Source organism: Micropterus dolomieu, linkage group LG07 (assembly GCF_021292245.1).
Source record: "Micropterus dolomieu isolate WLL.071019.BEF.003 ecotype Adirondacks linkage group LG07, ASM2129224v1, whole genome shotgun sequence".
Lineage (NCBI taxonomy): Eukaryota > Metazoa > Chordata > Actinopteri > Centrarchiformes > Centrarchidae > Micropterus > Micropterus dolomieu.
In genome coordinates, this window is record NC_060156.1 from 27,439,358 (window position 1) to 27,459,461 (window position 20,104).

The 20,104-nt window shown below is 40.7% G+C and overlaps 2 protein-coding genes across 3 annotated transcripts in view; both read right to left on the reverse strand.

The window, feature by feature from the left end:
- Positions 1-4,061: 4,061 nt before the first annotated feature.
- LOC123973945 (trace amine-associated receptor 13c-like) lies at positions 4,062-5,148 on the reverse strand. The gene is made up of 2 exons (XM_046054336.1): positions 4,979-5,148; positions 4,062-4,881 (listed from the first exon to the last, which is right to left on the reverse strand). Exons 1-2 carry the CDS (start codon positions 5,146-5,148, stop codon positions 4,062-4,064), a joined length of 990 nt encoding a protein of 329 aa, XP_045910292.1.
- An 8,100-nt stretch (positions 5,149-13,248) lies between these two features.
- Positions 13,249-20,104, reverse strand: part of LOC123973944 (trace amine-associated receptor 13c-like) — a 13,593-nt gene continuing 6,737 nt past the window's right edge. Inside the window, exons 1-2 of one of the 2 annotated variants that reach the window (XM_046054334.1) lie at positions 14,195-14,364; positions 13,249-14,065 (exon numbers count right to left, since the gene is read on the reverse strand). In XM_046054334.1, the coding sequence (XP_045910290.1) occupies positions 13,249-14,065; positions 14,195-14,364 (987 nt within the window). Of the gene's footprint in view, positions 14,066-14,194; positions 14,365-20,104 lie in introns of those variants that run through there. The other variant, XM_046054335.1, reaches the window with a different exon arrangement.

The following is a 20,104-nucleotide window of genomic DNA, read 5'->3' on the forward strand; positions in this document are numbered from 1 at the left end:
CATGTACATGTGTTCAGGGTGGGACTCTCATCCTACAAGTACACTTTGGTCCAGATGTGAGCATGTACACTGAAGTTACAACAACTTCCTGTTTCATGGCGAATCATCGACGCCACAGACACGCCCATTGACGAAAACTCGCAAATAGCACAACTTTTCATCGTCAATGCCTTTAGAAGGCACAGCAGAAATTTGACGTCGATCCAACTAAATCCCTAGGAGGAGTTCGTTAAAGTACGAAGTGTGTAAATCATAAAAAAAATGGCCGTAAAATTCAAAATGGCCGACTTCCTGTTGACTTTAGGGTATGGGTTCTTGAGGCTTTTTTGTGCGTCTTGATATGATACATGTCCCCAGAAAATTTTGTACATGTAGGTTGAACGTGAACGAGGGGATAATCTTTTCCAATTTATCCAAGGAAGGTTAAAATCAAGGGCAGCTGGACCTTCCTTGTATAACTATGACCTGGATCACTGAGAACCTTCACAGACATTATGAACTTACACTTAATTTCACTTACACTTTTTAGCCATGTGCTACAGCTGCTGATGTTCAGAGGACCCTGACCTTACCCTCCACCCCCCGGTTGATCGTACCAGGCATTGTAAACTAAGATATCCCCTTCTTTCTTTTTTCAGAATATTTTATTTTTTTTAGTTTATGATTTTGTCCCACAGCAATTACAGTACCTACTTGGGACAGAATAACACTGCAACAGGCAACAGGAAATAAACTGCAACAGGAAATAAGTCATCTTGAATCTTCATTATGTCTACTTCAGGTGAGGTGATGAAGCTTAAGGCCTGGATGTTATTGATTGAAGGACAAGTGGTCATGGGACCGCATGCCAACTTTGTTAATGGGATAGCAGCTGTCTTTGCAAGTTACTATAACTTCAACTTGCAGTATCCTGAGGAATCAGCATGCACCGCAGGGTTTTAAAAGTATTAAAAAAGCATCAGATTTAATATTCTCAAAATAAGCCATCAAAAGTCTTGAATTATTGAATTTCATTTACAAAGGTCTACATTTTGTTCTTGTCCTTGTACTGTCAAATGTATAAATTAAACCACTGACTTGATAAGGAATGATCAAAACACTATTTTAAAAACAAACAGCACATACTGTAAAAAGTGAAAACTAAAATAAGTATGAAACAGCAGTAAGGAGATCAGCGGCGAAGTTAACGATTCTGTAGAGCTGACAGAAGTCCAGTATGTTCCAATTAACTTTTATGGAATAAAAATACAATGTGAAATGTACGCAGTGCAACAGATACGAATTGAGTGTCTGTAGTGACTTTGTTAGAGCTTGACTGATTTTTGTACAGATATTATCAGCCAATATAAGCTCCTTGCAGATAAATCGGCATCTGCATTTATAACAGCTGATTTATGATTATTAAAAAAAGAAACTGTCCAAAGAGAGTCGGATCCTTCCCTCATGTCATGAGTGTTGCATAGTTTACTCACAAGAGGGCGCTCTGCAGCTCCTCTGTTCAAAACACTGCAGCATCACAGAACAAAACATCAGCTGACCGGAGTCTACCGGAGCATGCAGAGACAACAACTACGAAGAGTATCTCCTGGTAGCTCTTACACTCATTGTTCACGGTGAGTTTGTCACGTCAATTATCATAAATAATAAAAATAGCCCTAATCACTTCTCCTCTTCTGATAACATTCATTACAAGACTTGCTAACCTACCGTTTTTCATAACCCTCTCCCGGGTCACAACTGTAATGGTACGGTAGGTGAGTAGTGAAGGCTACACTGACAAACGTGATTGTAGATTTATTTTTGAAACAGTGTGGCAGTTCTAGCGAACAGTCCCCCCATTTCTCCCTAATTCTTCTAAATATGAAATTAGACAAGTAAAAGTTAAAATTACCATTTGAGGTACCTACTAGAGCCTGACTGATTTGTGGGCTAATGCCGATATTAAAGTAAATGCTCCATATTTGTATAGCACCAGTATTCACCAGTCATACACTGAGCCTAAGTGCTCAAACGGAAGCTAACATTCACACTCATTCATACAAATCGAGGTTCAGTATCTTGCCCAAGGACACTTCGACACGCAACCACGGGGAGCCAGGAATCGAACCGCCGACCTTCCGATTAACAGCCAACCTCCTGAGCCACAGCCGCCCCAACTTTGTGAATGTGAATGTTATGATTTTGAAAATGATTTGGATAGTACTTTACAGAACAGGCCAATATTGAAAGCTGTTCTATATGTGGACTATCATACCTTTTCCTAAATGGATTATATTAATATTACAGATTTAACCTCTTAACATACATACATACTAACCAATTCACATACATGCATACTCACTACGCACACATATACATACTCACCTTGCACATGCATGCATACATACTTAACATCGTGCATATATATATACTAGCCTTGCACACACATGCATACTCACTACGCACATATATTCATACTCACCTTGTGCATACATACATACTTAACCTCGCACATATATATATACTGTATACACTTAATCTCGCGCATATATACAAGCCTGTTCTCATCTCAGGGTGTCATATACCGATGATTTGAGAAAGGGTGATAAAGCGTAGTTACATGATGCTAAAGGACACTAAAGGGTGTGAGCCGCTCTGGGGCGTCCCCTTACAGACCGGAAGTGCTAGTTAGCTAGCGCTAGTGTTTCATAGGGGCGTTTCATACGGACGCTGAAGGGTACCTTTCGCGTAAAATCCTCACGCTGAAGGTGTCAGTTATGATGCATTGAGATGAAATGTGTTGTATATACATACTAACCTTGCGCATACATAAATACTGACTTCGCAGATACATACTTACAAATGACAGTATGTATGTATGTGCAAGTGAATATGTATGTATGTGCATGACAGTATGTATGTGCATGACTGTATGAATGTGCAAGCGAAGTATTCAATATTGGCCTAGGCAGCTTCTCATACGGATGTCTTCACTTACATGGTCGAAGGTTATCCCTCAGTAGTAAGGGTTCAAAAAACAGTAAAAGCTAAATGTTTATTTCTTTAGATTGTATTATTTTAAAAAGTTGGATACAAATCACATACACCTTTATGTTTGGCTAGATGTTACACTTTGAGTTTTGCATTCCTTCAATGGGAAAGTCATCCAAAAGCAAATATTCTAGCAGGTAAGTTTAGTGACCCATTAGAGCATTGGCCACTTTAACTTATGCTAGGTTTAAAATCACCTTTGATTATTCATTCACAGTCCCCTACAAAATAAATAATTCACTACATGAACACATTTACATTACTGATAGGATTAGCAGTGCAGCACAACTGTAATTTTAACATCTGTTAAAGTCAGAGCCTGCATTAAGGACTTTTTAGAAAAAAGCAGTGTACTTCATTTTTGAGATTCTTTACTGTATACATAAATCATACACTTAGGAAATATAAGGTGATTTCGAACACAGCTCTGGCATTTTACAGTAATTAAATGGCTTTCCTTGGAGAGTCCCAACAACATCTTGCTTTACTAGTTATTTGATATTATCCCCACCCATAGATGAAGGGCATTTCTGATCAACTGATTATTCAGATTTCTGAATGTTTGAACAGTCATTGATTGAGCTTTTTGCTCTTTAGAATAAATTATAAAATGTAAGATTCAAAAAGGTTGTGAGTGATTCATTTGAGCTTACTGATGTGTATATAAGTGTATATAAACAACAGTTTATATTCAAATTAAATGTGTGTGTAGCACAAAGTATTGATCATTGGCAAGTGGATCTAAAATTTACATGGTTTTTGATACAAGTCATTTTGTACATGAATACTGTTCCATTTTCTCCTCCTACAGGCTTTACCCACCTCCCCGGTCACATTTACAGGGATAGGAAATAGGAATTATAATCCCATTGTTTAGTTTTCAGATTCGACCAACTAGTAATTATTTACATATATTGTTTATATACTATTTAAAGAGAGAGTATAAAGACATTTCACTTCCACTTTTGGATTTTGAATTAATTGAAAACCTTTTGTAGAGCAGATCTAATCTCAGTCCCACCACCGCTTCTCTACAGTATGTTGGTCTCACAGGAGCCAGACTGCAGAATCTGAAGAGTAACAATGAGTTTAACAGATTTTCTATACCAGGGGTAGAACATGGCATAAATCACAGGGTTTAGACATGAGTTAAAACAAAACAGATAAATCACAAAGGTTCCAGAAGAAGTATTGAGCAAGCTGTCTCCTGCAAGAGACACACAGTAATATGGGCAGAAACATATTAGGAACACAACTACAAGAACACCAAGAGTCCTGGCTGCTTTCAGCTCAGATTTCTTTGTTGTTAGTGTCACTGAACTTTGGAGTGTGACAGCTGTAATGTGAGAGCGCATGGCACGAGCCTGAGACACAGCCACTACAAACACTCTCATGTACAGAACTATGATGACAGTAACTGGAACAACAAAGGTCAAAGCAAGGTCAACTGCTCCTGCGATATGGTCAACTAAAACAACACACTCTCCGTAGCAGGAATTATACCTGTCTGGTTGAGTCACACCATATTTTACAAAGAGACTGCAGTAGAAAACAGAACAGAACCAACACAGACAAACACAGAGTTTAACTCTTCTCACAGTGATTCTGGTGGTATAATGCAGAGGGTGACAAATAGCAACATATCGGTCAACTGATATGAGCACCATGTCTCCTACTGAGGCAGAGGTAATTATGTACGATACATACTTATACAGAGAACACATGAGGTCACCAAGAAACCAGCAGGATGTTATTCTGAGGATTACTAACGGCATCAACAGGAGGCCCACAATCAAGTCTGAGACAGCCAGAGAGAGGAGGAGGATGTTGGTGGGTGTGTGCAGCTGCCTGGAGGGAAAGAGGAAAGTATAAATTAACACAGAAACACTAGCTAAAAGTACATGTCTCATATTTTCTAAAACTTTGCTGAGAAATTGATCTCTTCCTGAAGTGGGAGACTGAGATGATGACAAGCAGGTTGAGAGCCACAGTGAGCACAGAGATGGAGAACACAAGAGTGTCCAGAAATACAGCTTCGGAAAGAGGAAGTGTCGGCTTCCTGCAGGAGGTGTTGAGGAGTTGTGGAAAGCAGAGCTCTGCTCCGTCATCAACCTCCATCAGACAGTGAGAGGAGGAAAAGAGGAGCTGCAGCTCTGACCAGAACACTTTATCATACAGTTGATTTATCTCTTTCTGACATTCAGTTTGTCCCTCCTCTCCTCTTGCTCAGTCTCTGTTGGACACTTATGTCCCTCCTCACTTCTTCACATTACAATGTCATCATCTTCATCACTTTCTCTCCAATCCGCCACGTGTTTGACTCCCCTTCTGTTCACAATATAGTAGTTTAGGTTTGGTCAAATATAAGTAATTAAATTAAAATAAGTTATTAATAATACTAAAATTATTAGTAAAGATGAATAAAAAGGGGATCAGGAACAATAACCAAAATGTGAAAGTCTTAAAAGTTTATCCACAGAGAAATGTCAATACGACAATAATATTATCTTACATTAATAAGGTGGACAATGATGGGTAAATCTGAACATGGACTGTAACAACCAGCTGTTTTTACAGCACATACACAAATAACCAAAGGCAACTGCTCTTTAAGGTACAATAGGGCTGGAACTCATTTTGGCACTCGGTATACCTCCTGGATAACCAAAATGGGCAAAAAAGTGGGGCGTAGGTAGAGCTGAGGTGCCTGCTTGCTGAAACATTGCCCACTTTGTTCAACACTACCAAGCTAGCTAAGGCTAACAGTCTAACATTTTGGTTGGTACCCAGTCGTCATCCCAGCTTTGCATTTGCCGTAAGTTAACCTATTCAACAAAACTAGATATAATGAATCATCTGTTATTGAGATTATACACAAGGTTTAAAATGCTTCAGCGTTTTTAAAAATGATATAATTGTGGTAATTTGCAACACTGGATTTTTTCAGGACTTGCAGATGTGTGGCCAGTGTTACCATGAATCAGCGTAACATTTATTAATACATGTCTAAAGAACTATTTTAAGCAAATCACTTAACCTGAATATAGATTATTACATAATTTTAGTTGTCACTTAATTATAATGTTACTTCTAATACGTTAATGTTAATAAGCTAATGTCAAGACATGATGGTCATGTTAGCTTTAGCTTGCATTAGCTTTATTAGTCCATTAAGGAAAGAAGCGTTACATCGCATACAGCCTTTCTACTAACAAGTGTTATGTCGTCAAACACATCGGTAGAATCAATTAATTGAAAGTTAATAAGTTAAAGTTCCGCCTGTTGACATTTTGTTTTTGTAAAACACTACCAGGTGGAACAGTAAAAGTTAAGACAGCTTAACAGTTATCTTAAAGTTAAGAGAGTTGCACTACCCATGCTGTCTGATCAGCATCTTGATATGCCACACCTGTGAGGTGGATGGATTATTATAAAGGAGAAGTGCTCACTGACACAGATTTTGACAGATTTGTGAACAATATTTAAGAGAAATAGGCCTTTTGTGCACATAGAGAAAGTCTTAGATCTTTGAGTTCAGCTCATGATGAATGGGGGCAAAAACAAAAGTGTGGCGTTTAGAATTTTGTTCAGTATATGTTCGTAAACAGTCCAACATACACCCAATCACAATATGCCATGTCATCATACAAACTTACAGCCAATCACGTTATGTCACGTTACCAGCAGGCGCAGGCCCCTGAACACATCTGACCATCCGAGCACATCTGGTACCTACACTGTGACAAGCAGAGCGCATAAGTCCGTCCCCACCACAGTAGAGGTACCACACGATCGTCATCTGCCACTGGTCCATCAGCCGCTGAGAGTCCACTTTCCGCTGCCAAAATCCTTAAATCAACAGCGAAATCAGCTACTGACTGAATACCCCGATGAAGAGAGAGTAATCTATCTCCTGCCTCTCTTCCCCTAACTGGAAGATCGAATACTTTCTTTAATCTCATCCACAAAAGAGGGTAAATGGTGGCAAATGGGAGAATTACTTGAACATAATGCTGTGGCCCATTGAGCCGCTCTACAAGGCATGAGCTTATCATGAAGGCTAACGCCGGTCATCTGTATCCTCCAGCCCATTTGACCAAATTATTCTGTTATGATTTGTGTGTGGCAGACTCAAAGTGCGGACACAGAACACTCAAGACATCAAGTAAACAAAACAATTATCCAAAAGGTGAGTAGTGTGGGAGCAAGTGGCAGGCAGGTGGTTCATTTACACATAGCTTACCTTTCTTCATAAGTTCTTTTTAATTGGTAGTAAAAGGTTAACATGGTCCAAGGCAGCTCTATAAGCTTTGTACTGCAGTATTTAGAAATAGCTGTGTCTTTTTATATGAAAGTTGTTTTTACAGATTTATTATGTATATGGTTTAGGCTGCCAAATTTTACATAGAATATTAATATTATTAATACAATATTAAGATTTTGCTGATGAATTCTCCTGTTCCCAGACAGCCCCAGCTTCTCCTGTTTCCCCCATTCACTTTCTTTGAGTGCCTGTGAAGCGGTGCGAGGCAATTTATTTTATTTTAATAACCACACAATCAACCTGGTGGTTTTACGTGTAAAGCATGTGAGAGTACGGTTACAACAGCCACAATGTATACAACTGTAGATGGTCTTCTACTTAGTATAGGCTTTGTCCTCTATGGCTATCGTTGGGTTTGCCATTATGCACGCATGAGAAAAGCTTGTCCACACCCACCAGCAGCGTGGGCCTCTCCTACGTCTGTACCTTGTATATATACAACAGTGAGACCTGGCCATCAGCTCCCATTTTTCTTCAGCACTGAGCTGTCTAAAGAGCAGAAGATTATCAGCAAGAAGAGAAGACACATGTACGGCAACACTGTCTTCCCCAGCCCTCTTCCCTTGCCGATCGAGTGGTGCGGCGATGAGCCCACTGTTGAGAATTATTGTGAGCCAGCTGTCAGGTGTGAAGAAGTTTCGGCGACTGATGAAGACTTAACATAGCATGGTGCCAGCATACAACATGTGAACACGTCAAATGCCAACACCAAATCTGAAGGATAACATCTTGTGGTCCCTTTTATGTTTCTGTCTTCTCCCTAGTGCCTGTAGGTTTCTCTATTAGGTCACCTTCACCTAGAACACCTAATCTATCTGATGTTTAGATTCCAATGCTTCGTCATTTTGGAATCTCTCACTATCCAAGAGTTGTACTCTAATCTGTGGAGCCAGTTAGTTCTTGTAAACATTCTTGTATGGCTCAACCTTGTAAGATTCGCTGATAAGCGCTGTGAGGTAACTGTTGTTGTGATTTGGCGCTATATAAATAAAATTGAATTGAATTGAATTGAAGATTCCCAGAGAACACAGATATCTGCTAGCCTGACGTCTGAGCTACTAGCTCTCTAGCTAATCAGTCTATTGTTGTCTTTTTGACGAGGACAAGTACGTGTGAGAAATACCTAAAGCTATAATGTCAAACACTTATGGGGTCAGCTAAATTACTCCAAGCTAGACCTGTCTTACCTTTCCCTGTTACATCAATTAAGACACCTAAGAATTGCTCTCACACCCATGAGTGTGGCTACGCTACCTCGTATGTACCCCCTGGCAACACTGTCTGCCCCTGCCCCCCTCCCCTCACCAGGGGAGCGACACGGTAATGAGACCACGGGTGTGGACCCCCTGGCGACTGTGTCTACCTCTGTCTCCTTCCCCGTACTAGGGGATCAGCATAACACAGACTGGCTGCAGCTGGCCGGATGGCCTTCATGCAGACTGGCTCCGATGTCACAAACTGAGCATTTCCTCCTCAGCCTACCCGGTGGGGGGTACGGAGGCTGTGCACCCCCCTGACTGTTTGAGAAGGTCTTTCACAATGTGGCCTGTGCCCCCCTAAGCGGCAGAGCACAGAGTATTGACTCATCTCCTCTAGTGGCCATGCCTTGCCATTGGCTGGCTTCCTGCTCGATGGGCAGATGGATGCACAGCTTAAACCACCGGGGTCACAGGCTGCAGTTCACATCCCCCCTTCACCGGGATAGTGAAGACTGTGCTCTCCCCAGCTCAGAACGCCTCCCTCCAGGCGGAGCTTGAGGGGCTCCTGGAAAACCATGCTATCTCCAGGGTTCCTCTGGGGCAGGAGAATCGGGGGTTCTATTCCTGTTACTTCCTGGTTAAGAAGAAGATTGGGCATGAGGCCCATCCTGGATCTGTCACTGTTCAACAAAGTGATTATAGAAAGACCTTTTCGAATGCTTACAGTAAAACAGGTGTTGAAGGGTGTATCTCTGGCTCCCCTCCATTGACCTTAAGGACACGTACTTTCACGTTCATGTCATCCCAGAACAAAGAAAGTTCTTGTAGTTCTCTTTGCGATGGGCCCAGTACAAGTACAAGTGCCTGCCATTCCGTTACTCCCTGTAACCGAACGGCCATCCCGACACTTTCTCCAAGCGTGTCGAGATGGCTCTGGAGCTGGTGCAGCAAGTGGGCATCAGGGTCCTGTTTTATCTGGACGACCTGCTGCTGCTGGCACTGTCTCTGTGCAGCTGTCCCACCTGGGTTTTGGGGTGAACTGGAAGAAGATTGATCATCTCCCCTCCTAGAGGCTCACCTACCTGGGTGTGGTGTTGTACTCCTCTTACTCGAGAGTGTGGCTCTTTCAGGAGAGGGAGAACGCTCTGATGGAGCTGCTCTGCTGTGTTGTTCCATGGGCGGTGGTGACGGCACTGACGATGATGAGGCTTCTGGGTCCCATGTCAGTGGGTCACGTGGTGGTCCCCCTGGCCCTCCTGCACATGAGGAGGTTACAGTGGGGGTTCATCCGGTGAGACAGAGGCAGCGCCTGATCTGGGCCACCAGATCAGGGTGGAGGCACCTCTCATCCGGGCGAGGGCCCCCACTCGACATGTTGTCCGCATCTCTGATCAACACGCCAGGGATATACTCCGCTCTGATGGAGAGCAGATGAGTGTGCGCCTACAGGAGAAGCCTCCTGGCTAAGCACAGCGGTTTATGTAGGCCCCTGCAGCCTTGTTGTCGTGGGGCTCACTGGACCTTGGTTCTCAGAGCTGAAGAAAAGGCACTATGGGAGCCGATGGCTAAGTCTCACCATTGTGTATATTTACAAGGTACAGACATAGGAGAGGTCCAGGCTGTGATTGGGCCAAAACAAGCTTTTCTCAGTGGCGCATGCGCGCGTAGGGTTAAATCCAATAGCGATAAGCCTTAAGCCTCGAATATACTCGGGAGAGGAAGTGGACATGGAAAGCTGCGGACCCCGTGGACGCGGACCACTTCTGATAATACTACTTCAGTCAGCTTGGCAGACATGTTCCACACATGCGCAGTAGATTGGTTGATGCCCTGGTAGCGCTAGTCGCTGTGCTGTCACAAAAAACAGGAGGCACGCGTACCCCCTCTGATGACGATTTTTTCAGCACACGGACCCTAGCGGACCCTCGCAGACGCGGAAAGTATAATCCTTGCCTTAGAGGGCTGTGCCTATACTCATAGAATCTGGAGTTACAGTACATAACTACCGATCTTCCTTGTGATACAGGTAACGTGACTTGTTGGCCACCACTGCCTCACCTCCACGCCAGGCAAAGCAGACGCAGCGTGAAGGCTCAGGTAACAAGTAACTTCAACAAGATTTGCTAGCGGACATCTCAGTGATTCTGGAGGAGGACAAAGATTATGTTAAGTGCTCTGCATGTATGTTACAACTTGATTGGGCAATCAGTGCAAAGATCTCTCTCAGCATGTAGAAGCAGAGCAGAATTGAATTAAAGCAGAAATGGAAAGTTTGTTAGCAGGTTTGTGATTTGTATTGTGGCAGACACCATTTTCTCATCTCTAAATGTGCACATAATGTGGATTCACAACCTGCACCAGTTAAACAGGCCAAAATTGTACATGTCTGTTGTATTTATAGTGCTCTCTGTAATCTGGTGTCTCTACGCAGCCAAAGATTGTGAGTCTGTTAGTGAGGGAGGAAGCTCCACTGTAGACACCACATTACAACCCGAGTGTTTCTATAGTTCCCACAACTTCAACTACCAGATCGCTAGCAGACTGCATGTCAGCTTCAGTTGTCACATTCTCCCAGTATACTATATGAATAATTTAAGCTTATAAACGTAATATTTTTGAATCAGGACTTTAATTATATGGGTGAAATAACTTGTGAAAAATAAGGTGTGTTAGATGAAGAAGGTTACAGCTGTTATTTCAATGTGTCAGATAGACAGTTAATCAACATGTAAGTAAAAAAAAGTATCAGATAAGTCTCAAATATTAGGATCAGGGTCAACAAAAACTTGATTGATACCACAGTAGCTAGGTGTTGATTTTACTAGCTTGCTAATAAGCTTTTATATTTTAATGACAATACCAGATGTCTTTACTTGGAAGGTTATCTATCATCAAAAGTAAGGATGCAAACCAGTTGGAGGAGTAAAATATTTTCTTTAAATATTTGTACTGTCCCCTCCAAAAGTATTTTTTTTTGTTGTTGTTCACTTAAGACATTTAGGTTTAGAATCAAAGGATGAGTATGAAACAAGAGTTCAGAATTTCAGCTCTCATTTCCTGGTATTCACATCTAGATGTGCTAAACAACTCAGTACATATCACTCTTTGTGTGAACCCATTTTTCAAGTGAGCAAAACTAATGGAACATGTGACTGACCAATGTTTCTTGTTGCCCAGGTGTTGCCTTTTAGGTTGATTGTCCAAATATTAAATAGCTCTGCATGACTAGTCTAAGTTTTCATCCTTGGTTCAAACCTATAAAGACTGCATTTCCTGTTAAACCAACATGAAGACCAGAGAGCTCTCTATGGGAGAAAAGCAAGCCATTGTCAAGCAACTCAGAGAGCAGAAATACAGAGGCAACACCACAAGATGCAAACCACTCATCAGCAGTAAGAATCGGAAGGCCACACTGAAATTTGCAATGAAGTAAAGATGAGAGTAGATGAGCCGCAAAAGTTCTGGAACCCAATCTTATGGACTGATGAGACCAAGATTAATCTCTAGCAAAGTGATGGAAAGGCCAAAGTGTGGAGAAAGAAAGGAACTGCTATGATCCGAAGCATACAAGCTCATCTGTGAAGCATGGTGGAGGTAATGTCATGGCTTGGGTGTGCATGGCTGCTTCTGGAACAGGCTCATTAATAGTTATTGATGATGTAACTGATGATGGTAGCAGCAGAATGAATTCAGAAGTGGACAGAAACATTTTGTCTGCCAATTTACGGATAAATGCATTGAAATTAATAGGGAGGAAATTTATCATGCAGCAGGACAATGAGCCAAAGCACACTGCCAACAAAAGAAAGGACTTCATCAGGGGAAAAAAGTGGAAGGTTTTAGACTGGCCAAGTCAATCAGCTGACCTTAACCCAACAGAGTGTGCATTTCACCTCCTTAAGAGGAGACCGAAGGGAGAAACACCCCGAAACAAACAAGAACTGAAAGAAGCTGCGGTAAAAGCCTGGAATAGCATCACAAATGAAGAATGCAACAGTTTGGTGATGTCGATGGGTCGCAGGCTTGAGGCAGTTATTGCAAGCAAGGGTTATGCCACCAAATATTAAATGTTATTTACTTTAAGATTATTTGTTCCTTTACTTTTGCTCACCTAAGAATGCTGTGGTCTAATACAAACGGTGATATCTCCTACGTTGTTTAACACATCTAGATGTGAATACCAGGAAATAAAAGCTGAAATTCTGAACTCTTGTGTCATACTCATCTTTTGATCTCAAACCCAAATGTCTTCAGTGAACACCAAAAACCTTACCGTTCCAATACTTTTGGAGGGGACTGTATTACCTTTAAGTAAAACATACAGTCATGTTTAAAATGTGGTTTTGAATACAAATCACATTCATTTATGTTTTATATTTCAGTTAGATTGATTTTTGTATTTCTTCAATGGGAAAAATCTTCTTGATGGTCAGCCAACAGCAAATATGCTAGCAGGTAAGCTTATTGCTTCTCATTAGCACATTGGCCACTTTAACCTAACCTGCTAAACTAAATCACCTTTGATCGTCATTCACCATCCCCTACAAAATAAATGTTTACTATAACTATAAACATATACTATTTATATATTATTTAAAAAGACAAAAGAAAGAAATTTCACTTCCACTTTTCGGATTTTGAATTCAGTGAAAACATTTGTCGAGCAGATCTCATTTCAGTCATGCCACCTCCTCTCTACAGTATGTTGGCCTCACAGGAGCCAGGCTGCAGAATCTGCAGAGTAACAATGAGTTTAACTGATTTTCTAAACCAGGGGTAGAACATGGCATAAATCACAGGGTTTAGACATGAGTTAAAACAAAACAGATAAATCACAAAGGTTCCAGAAGAAGTATTGAGCAAGCTGTCTCCTGCAAGAGACACACAGTAATATGGGCAGAAACATATTAGGAACACAACTACAAGAACACCGAGAGTCCTGGCTGCTTTCAGCTCAGATTTCTTTGTTGTTAGAGTCACTGAAATCTCATGTGTGACAGCTGTAATGTGAGAGCGCATGGCACGAGCCTGAGACACAGCCACTACAAACACTCTCATATACAGAACTATGATGATAGAAACTGGAACAATAAAGGTCATGACAAGGTTAACAGCTTCTGTGATATGGTCAACTACAACAACACACTCTCCATAGCAGGAATAATACCTTTCTGGTTGAGTCAGGTCATCTTTTACAAAGAGACAGCTGTAGAAAACAGAACAGAACCAACACAGACAAACACAGAGTTTAACTCTTCTCTCAGTGATTCTGGTGGTATAATGCAGAGGGTCACAAATAGCAACATATCGGTCAACTGAAATGAGCACCATGTCTCCTACAGAAACAGAGGAAATGATGTACGCTACATACTTAAATAGAGAACACATGAGGTCACCAAGAAACCAGCAGGATGTTTTTCTAAGGATTTCTACTGGCATCAGCAGGAGGCCCATGAGAAAGTCTGAGACAGCCAGAGAGAGGAGGAGGATGTTGGTGGGTGTGTGGAGCTGCCTGGAGGGAAAGAGGAAAGTATCATCACATATAGCATCAGACAATAGTGGAAATGGAAAAAGTAGTAGCACATTTCTCATATTTCTAAAACTTATTAAGTGAAGGCTCTGCTGAGAAATTGATCTCTGCCTGAAGTGGGAGACTGAGATGATGACAAGCAGGTTGAGAGCCACAGTGAGCACAGAGATGGAGGACAGAAGAGTGTTCAGAAATACATCTTCGGACTGAGGAAGTGTCGGCTTCCTGCAGGAGGTGTTGAGTTGTGGAAAGCAGAGCTCTGCTCCGTCATCAACCTCCATCAGACACTGAGAGGAGAAAAGGAGGAGCTGCAGCTTCTGACCAGAACGCTTTATCATACAGTTGATTTATCTCTTTCTGACACTGAGTTTGCCCCTCCTCTCCTCTAACTCTCAGTCTCTATTGGACACTGATATCCCTCCTCTATTTTTCTTCATATGACACCATCATGGTTTGTGGTTAAAATATTACTGCTCAGGGTGTTGCAGAAAATGCATTGCTTGCAATATTCGCTGGTTCGCTCGAGATCAAATGTTTCAACTTGAATGAGAAATTTGCATGACGCCAACACCTTTTACTCACAGGAGGAGCACAGAGTTAACTGCTTTTATTAAATTAGCTTTTTACTTTAGTTTTTGGGATTACAACATAATTGATTTATCTTCAGTTGAGTTTCTCAGCAGCTAGCTTCTGTACACATCCAGTTCCACTGTTGTTGTTAGCGTTGGTTGGCACCAAGCGGCAAACTTCCAGTCTCCCGCCTGAAGCCAATACGGAAGCATCTGAAACTGCAGAAGGGAGTCAAAAAATGCCCAACTTTACAGCAGAATAAAACATGTTTACAGCCTGGTACAAAAAATGGTTTTAGTGCATATCGCTAATTTTGCCCTTCGTGACAACTGTGAGGGGGGTGAATGTTTTTATAACTCACCTGTTTAAATTATATTAAGCCTTAAAGTTCTGCATTATTAGGGGCGTGGCCGCTTTGATTGACAGGCACCTTTAGCCGCTGCCACTGCTAACACTCGGTCCGCCGTCTGTTAGCCTCACTCAGCTACCCGGAGCTCTGAGGCTCAGCCTGTCGGAGCCTTTTGGACATTTCTACATGCAGATACCGGATGAATAATGGCAGGCTGTGCAGTTCATTGGAGAGAGAACCTCCAGGAAATCCGTGTTCTACTTGGTGAGTGAAATTCCTATATTTTATTTATGTGTTAACATTTAACAGGTATCGCTGTCGGCATATAGCTTGTTAGCTTAGCTCGTTATGCTAATTAGCCAGATACGAGCAGACCAAAGCTGCTAAGTTAGTGTAAGTAAGTAAGTTGGTGTGTTCTAACCGCAGCTTTTAATGAGTCAAAGACAAGTCAGCAAGAAGAGAGAAGCCAAAATGTAACTATTATTAGATTAACCTTAGTGTTAGACATTAGGGTGATGCTTTGAAGAAAAGGCATCTGTGTGACATTAAGTAAAGGCTCAGCTCTCTGTTAGCTGACGTTATGTTAACGGTAACTTTTACTAACGGGCGATGTGAGATTTAACTACGTCCTGTAACAGAATCACTGTTCAGTTAGATACTAGTCAGATACTATTATAAGTGGCTGCACCTGATCCCGATGGACACGAAGGGATTAAAGGCAGAGAGCCGAGGGGGGAGCTGCTGCGGAGTTCTACCTAAAAATGTCACGCTGAGGAGCACCGACACTGATGCTTGATTCGAAGTACATATTAAAGGCAATTTAGAGTCATCAATAAGTTATTACATATCCTTGAGATTCAGCAAACAATCTGAGGTGATAACTGCATTTGATCAGCGACGTTTCTGATAAGAAGCTTAAGAGGTGGATGCATAATTCGGCAGAACAGCAGTTGTAGGCTACCTGCAGAGATTTGCATCCACCTTTTTTTGTCAACATATAATGCGCATTATGCCTGCAGACAGGTAGCTGGGCTGTAACTAGGGCGATGGTTTAGTAAAGGCGAGAAATTAGGTATGTGAGAGCCGCTTCTGAGTTTGCTTAGTGGATTACAATTTGCCAAAAAAAGTAGTACAGTTCAGTAAGAAATATGAAATAAGATCCTTATAATAAATGTTCAATAAGATCTGACTTGAGTAGTTATTATTGCACAGTGTCCAGCAGAAAACCGTATATTGCACATATTAGGAATTATTATATTTGCACATAGCCATTAATTATTATATTTGCACATAGCCATTAATTATTATATTTGCACATAGCCACCCCTAATTACTGCCATATGCCAGAGAGGTTTTCATGCTGAGCGATCTCAGAGTTCAGTAGCTTTATGGCTCTTTGGAAGAAGCTGCTTAACCATTGTTGTCTTTACAGGTGCCAGAGGAGCTGATTGCAGAAGCCTCCAGATGTGATTAGCTGTGTCCAGCTCTTCAGGAGAGAACAGCTCCAGCTTCCAGCTCTTCAGCTCCTGCTTTTCTTTTTACTCACAACACCTGAACACTACTGACGTGAAATTATGACACTGGGTTCTTATCAATACATCTCAACACATTTCAAGTCATACAAAACTACTTTTACATTTGTAACCTTTTAATATTTATAATAGTATTATAATAGTTTTCATGAATGCAAGACAAGAGTTTAATTCGTTAAACTTTTGCTTTTGTATCAGGAATACTTTGTTATAAAGTGTATCAAACTAATTATACATAATAAAATAATTCTTCATTCATCAGTTTCAAATTTTAATTTTAAATAGTCTGATCTAAACTTAACAATATTATAGTTAACAGCTGTAAATGAAAATATTAAGATGTTATTTATAGGCTAATATGAAAGGTTGATATTAAACTGTTTTATTTTGACATTTCTTTAAGAGACAAATGTGACATTGACTGAGAAGTTACTCTGTTGTGAAAAAGAATTATCTGCACACTGAATAGTTTTGAAGCCCTGTAGGAGGTGTCATTTATTGCGACCTCTGAGAAGCTCTTGTGTGGTTTACATTGTATAGACTCACCTATTTAATACATGCGCATTCGGTCAGCTCTGAGACCTCAGAGTTTGCAACGTCACAATAAAAACCACCTAGTGGGATTCATAATTACTCTGTACTCAGATCATTCTTTGTTTCAGCACTTACCCACAGGAGGTTTGGATGTGCCCACATTATTCTGTGTTTAAACTAGACTTATATCAGAGCAGCAAACAAGGCACTCTTCAGAAACTTCAGGCTCTGTCATACAGCATATGGGTACTGGGTGTATGGCTCCTTATTTATCTTAAAGTATAAGGTAGAAAGTAAAAATACTCCTACACACACAGAAATACACTACATAATTACTTTTCAATATTTCATGTGAAACACGTTGGGAGTATTTTCACTTTTCAACTTATCCTAGACTGATGTTCTTTAGCAAGAGTTCAGCTGTAATGTTTGATGTTTTATCTGTGGTATACGATTAGCTTTTCAGTAAGTAGTAAAGACAGGAAGTGCTAATATATATAGAATTTATTACAATATGAACCATAAACCATATCTTTTTTTAAATGGACCTATAACACAAATATGGACAATATTTAAAACTCAACGTAAACAGAAAGAGAGAACGCCTTTCCACGTCAGTCCATGCCAACAGATACAGACTTCCACGACAATAACAAGGCTTCCAGGTCTCTGCAGCTCTCTGGCACCAGGTGGGACATCTGATCCACAGTGTGACTCTAGGAGGCAAATGTGTAATAAATACTTCAGGTGATGAAAAATATAAACTAAACAATACAGATGAGTCTTTAATAAATAGAATATTGTGGTGAAGTTAATTTTCTAACATAATTCTATTCAAAAAGTGATTCTCTGATATATTCTAGATTCATTACAAAAAGTGAAGCATTTCAAACCCTTTTTTTGTTTTCATCTTCATGATTATGGTTTACAGCTCATGGAAATAAAAACTCCAGTATCTCAAAATGTATAAACATTTTAGAATAAATACATTTCTGTATTGTAAATTATACAGAAATGTCAACTGGAGAAGAGCTCTCTAATCAGCTAATTAACCCAGAACTTTTCCTCAGTATTCAAATTTTTTGAGATGCTCTTCTAAAAGATGTCTCAGTGTTTTAATGTTGACAGCACTATTATGTCACATAAGTGGAAGAAATGGAACAATGGAGACAGTCTTTAAATGTTTTCGTGTTGTCCTCTTCAGACTATCAGCTGTCAAATGTCCTGTAGCCAAGTTGTTCTAGTAACGTTACTTACAGTTAAAGCTGGCGTGGAGGCATCAGATCCTCAACAAGAATCTTGTGACAATTATAAAAAGTACCTTTCTCTCTTGTAGCAGACCTAAAAATTTTTAGTTATGCATTTTAATGAATTTATGAGAATTGATACCCAATTATGAGTTAATATTCATAAAATCAAAATTTCCTCGTTAAGGGCACCACCGGAGTTGTTATAATCCTAGAGTCTCCGGACCTCTAGGTAGTTTTGAATAATTATACAATTATTACTAGTGATCAGTTAGTTAATAATCGCTCAATTATCTTAAATCAGTCAGTCAGTCTCATATCTAAAGGGTCAATTCTCTTGGCAGGAACTATAAATAGGCAACACACACAGCTCTTGATTATATTACAGTGAATTTATTCTCTAACTAAGGTGATAAAAAGATGGTTGGATACAGGGAACATAAACATTTACTGAACAATGAGCCTGGAGGTTCGGTTGTGGGGAGCATTTTACTCATACGGCATAGAAGAGCTAATGAAAGTAAACTAATGCTATAGTTTAGGAGTTAAATGGACATCTGATCACAGAACGTGTGTTGAGTCTTACTGCTTGTCGACAGCCTGCTTTTGGCCTCTTGCACGGGTCCCACGCTAGCTGCCCGATCCTGGCTTTTTGCTAGGGATTCTCCGGGGTTCTCCGTGTCTGATTGAAAACGCCTCCTCCGTCTGGCAATTCGGCTGTTTTCAGGTTTCCTTCGTTGTAGCTGGCGAGACCACGTGGCTTGGTCTGACCTCGGTGAAGTTGGCTCGACGAAAAAGGCTTAAAATGGAACTTGGTCGTTCCTGAATTAGTCCAGTGTAACTTAACGGACTGATAACTTTAACAAACAAAAGAAATAAAGAAAATAAAACAAACTGAAGGGCAGATCAATGTCTCGGCACTTCACGTGTGTAGCTTCAGGAGAACAAAATGCCTGTCCCTCTGGCCGACTGAGGGCGTTGCCTGGCGCGGCACGCCGACGCGTGCCGAAGCGTGCCGAAGCGTCCAGAAAGCAGAGCAGAGCAGAAGAGAGCCAACAGCGAAGAGAAGAGAGCGAAGCGAGGTCGCGTGTCGTTTCCCAGGGGGCGTCTCAGGTTTCCCAAGGGACTGCCTTTCTAAACTTAATGTTTAAAGAAATCTATTTGCACGTATTATAATCAAATATTTTCCACAATCGAACCTCAATGGTTGAACGGTTGTACTGTTCTAAGTTAAGCATTTGGTAACAGGAAACAATTGTCACATTATTGGTCAGGATATTTATTCATTTAACGGCATTTCCGATGAGGGCATGTAATACTTATTTCGTCCACTTGGGGGAGCTCAGGTTACATGAGGAAAGCTTGGATTAAATCAAAGATCGTCTCTCCTTAGGAACTGGGGAATTTGTTGATTCATCCTTAAATTCAAGCTGGCGGTTAAGAGTATAGTAAAACATTTCTTTGTCATCATTTCTAAAGGAGGTTTGTAGGAAAGTATTATGAACAAGCATTGATTACATCAGATGAAGGAGTGTCTTGCTGAAAATAAAAACACTGCACAAGTAACTTCTTTTCAGCACTAATATCAACAACAGATAGCAACAACAGTTAACATAACTACTCAAATAGAGGCAAACGTAATTGGGTAACTAAAGATTTAATTAAACTTAATTAAATGCTTTGAGTCTTTGGAGACTGCAGTCCTTTGTCATCCAAAGTTTGGCGTCTGGACCATGTCACACTTGGGTGAGACAGGGGTTTTCCTTTTTGATGTGGTAATAAAACAAAG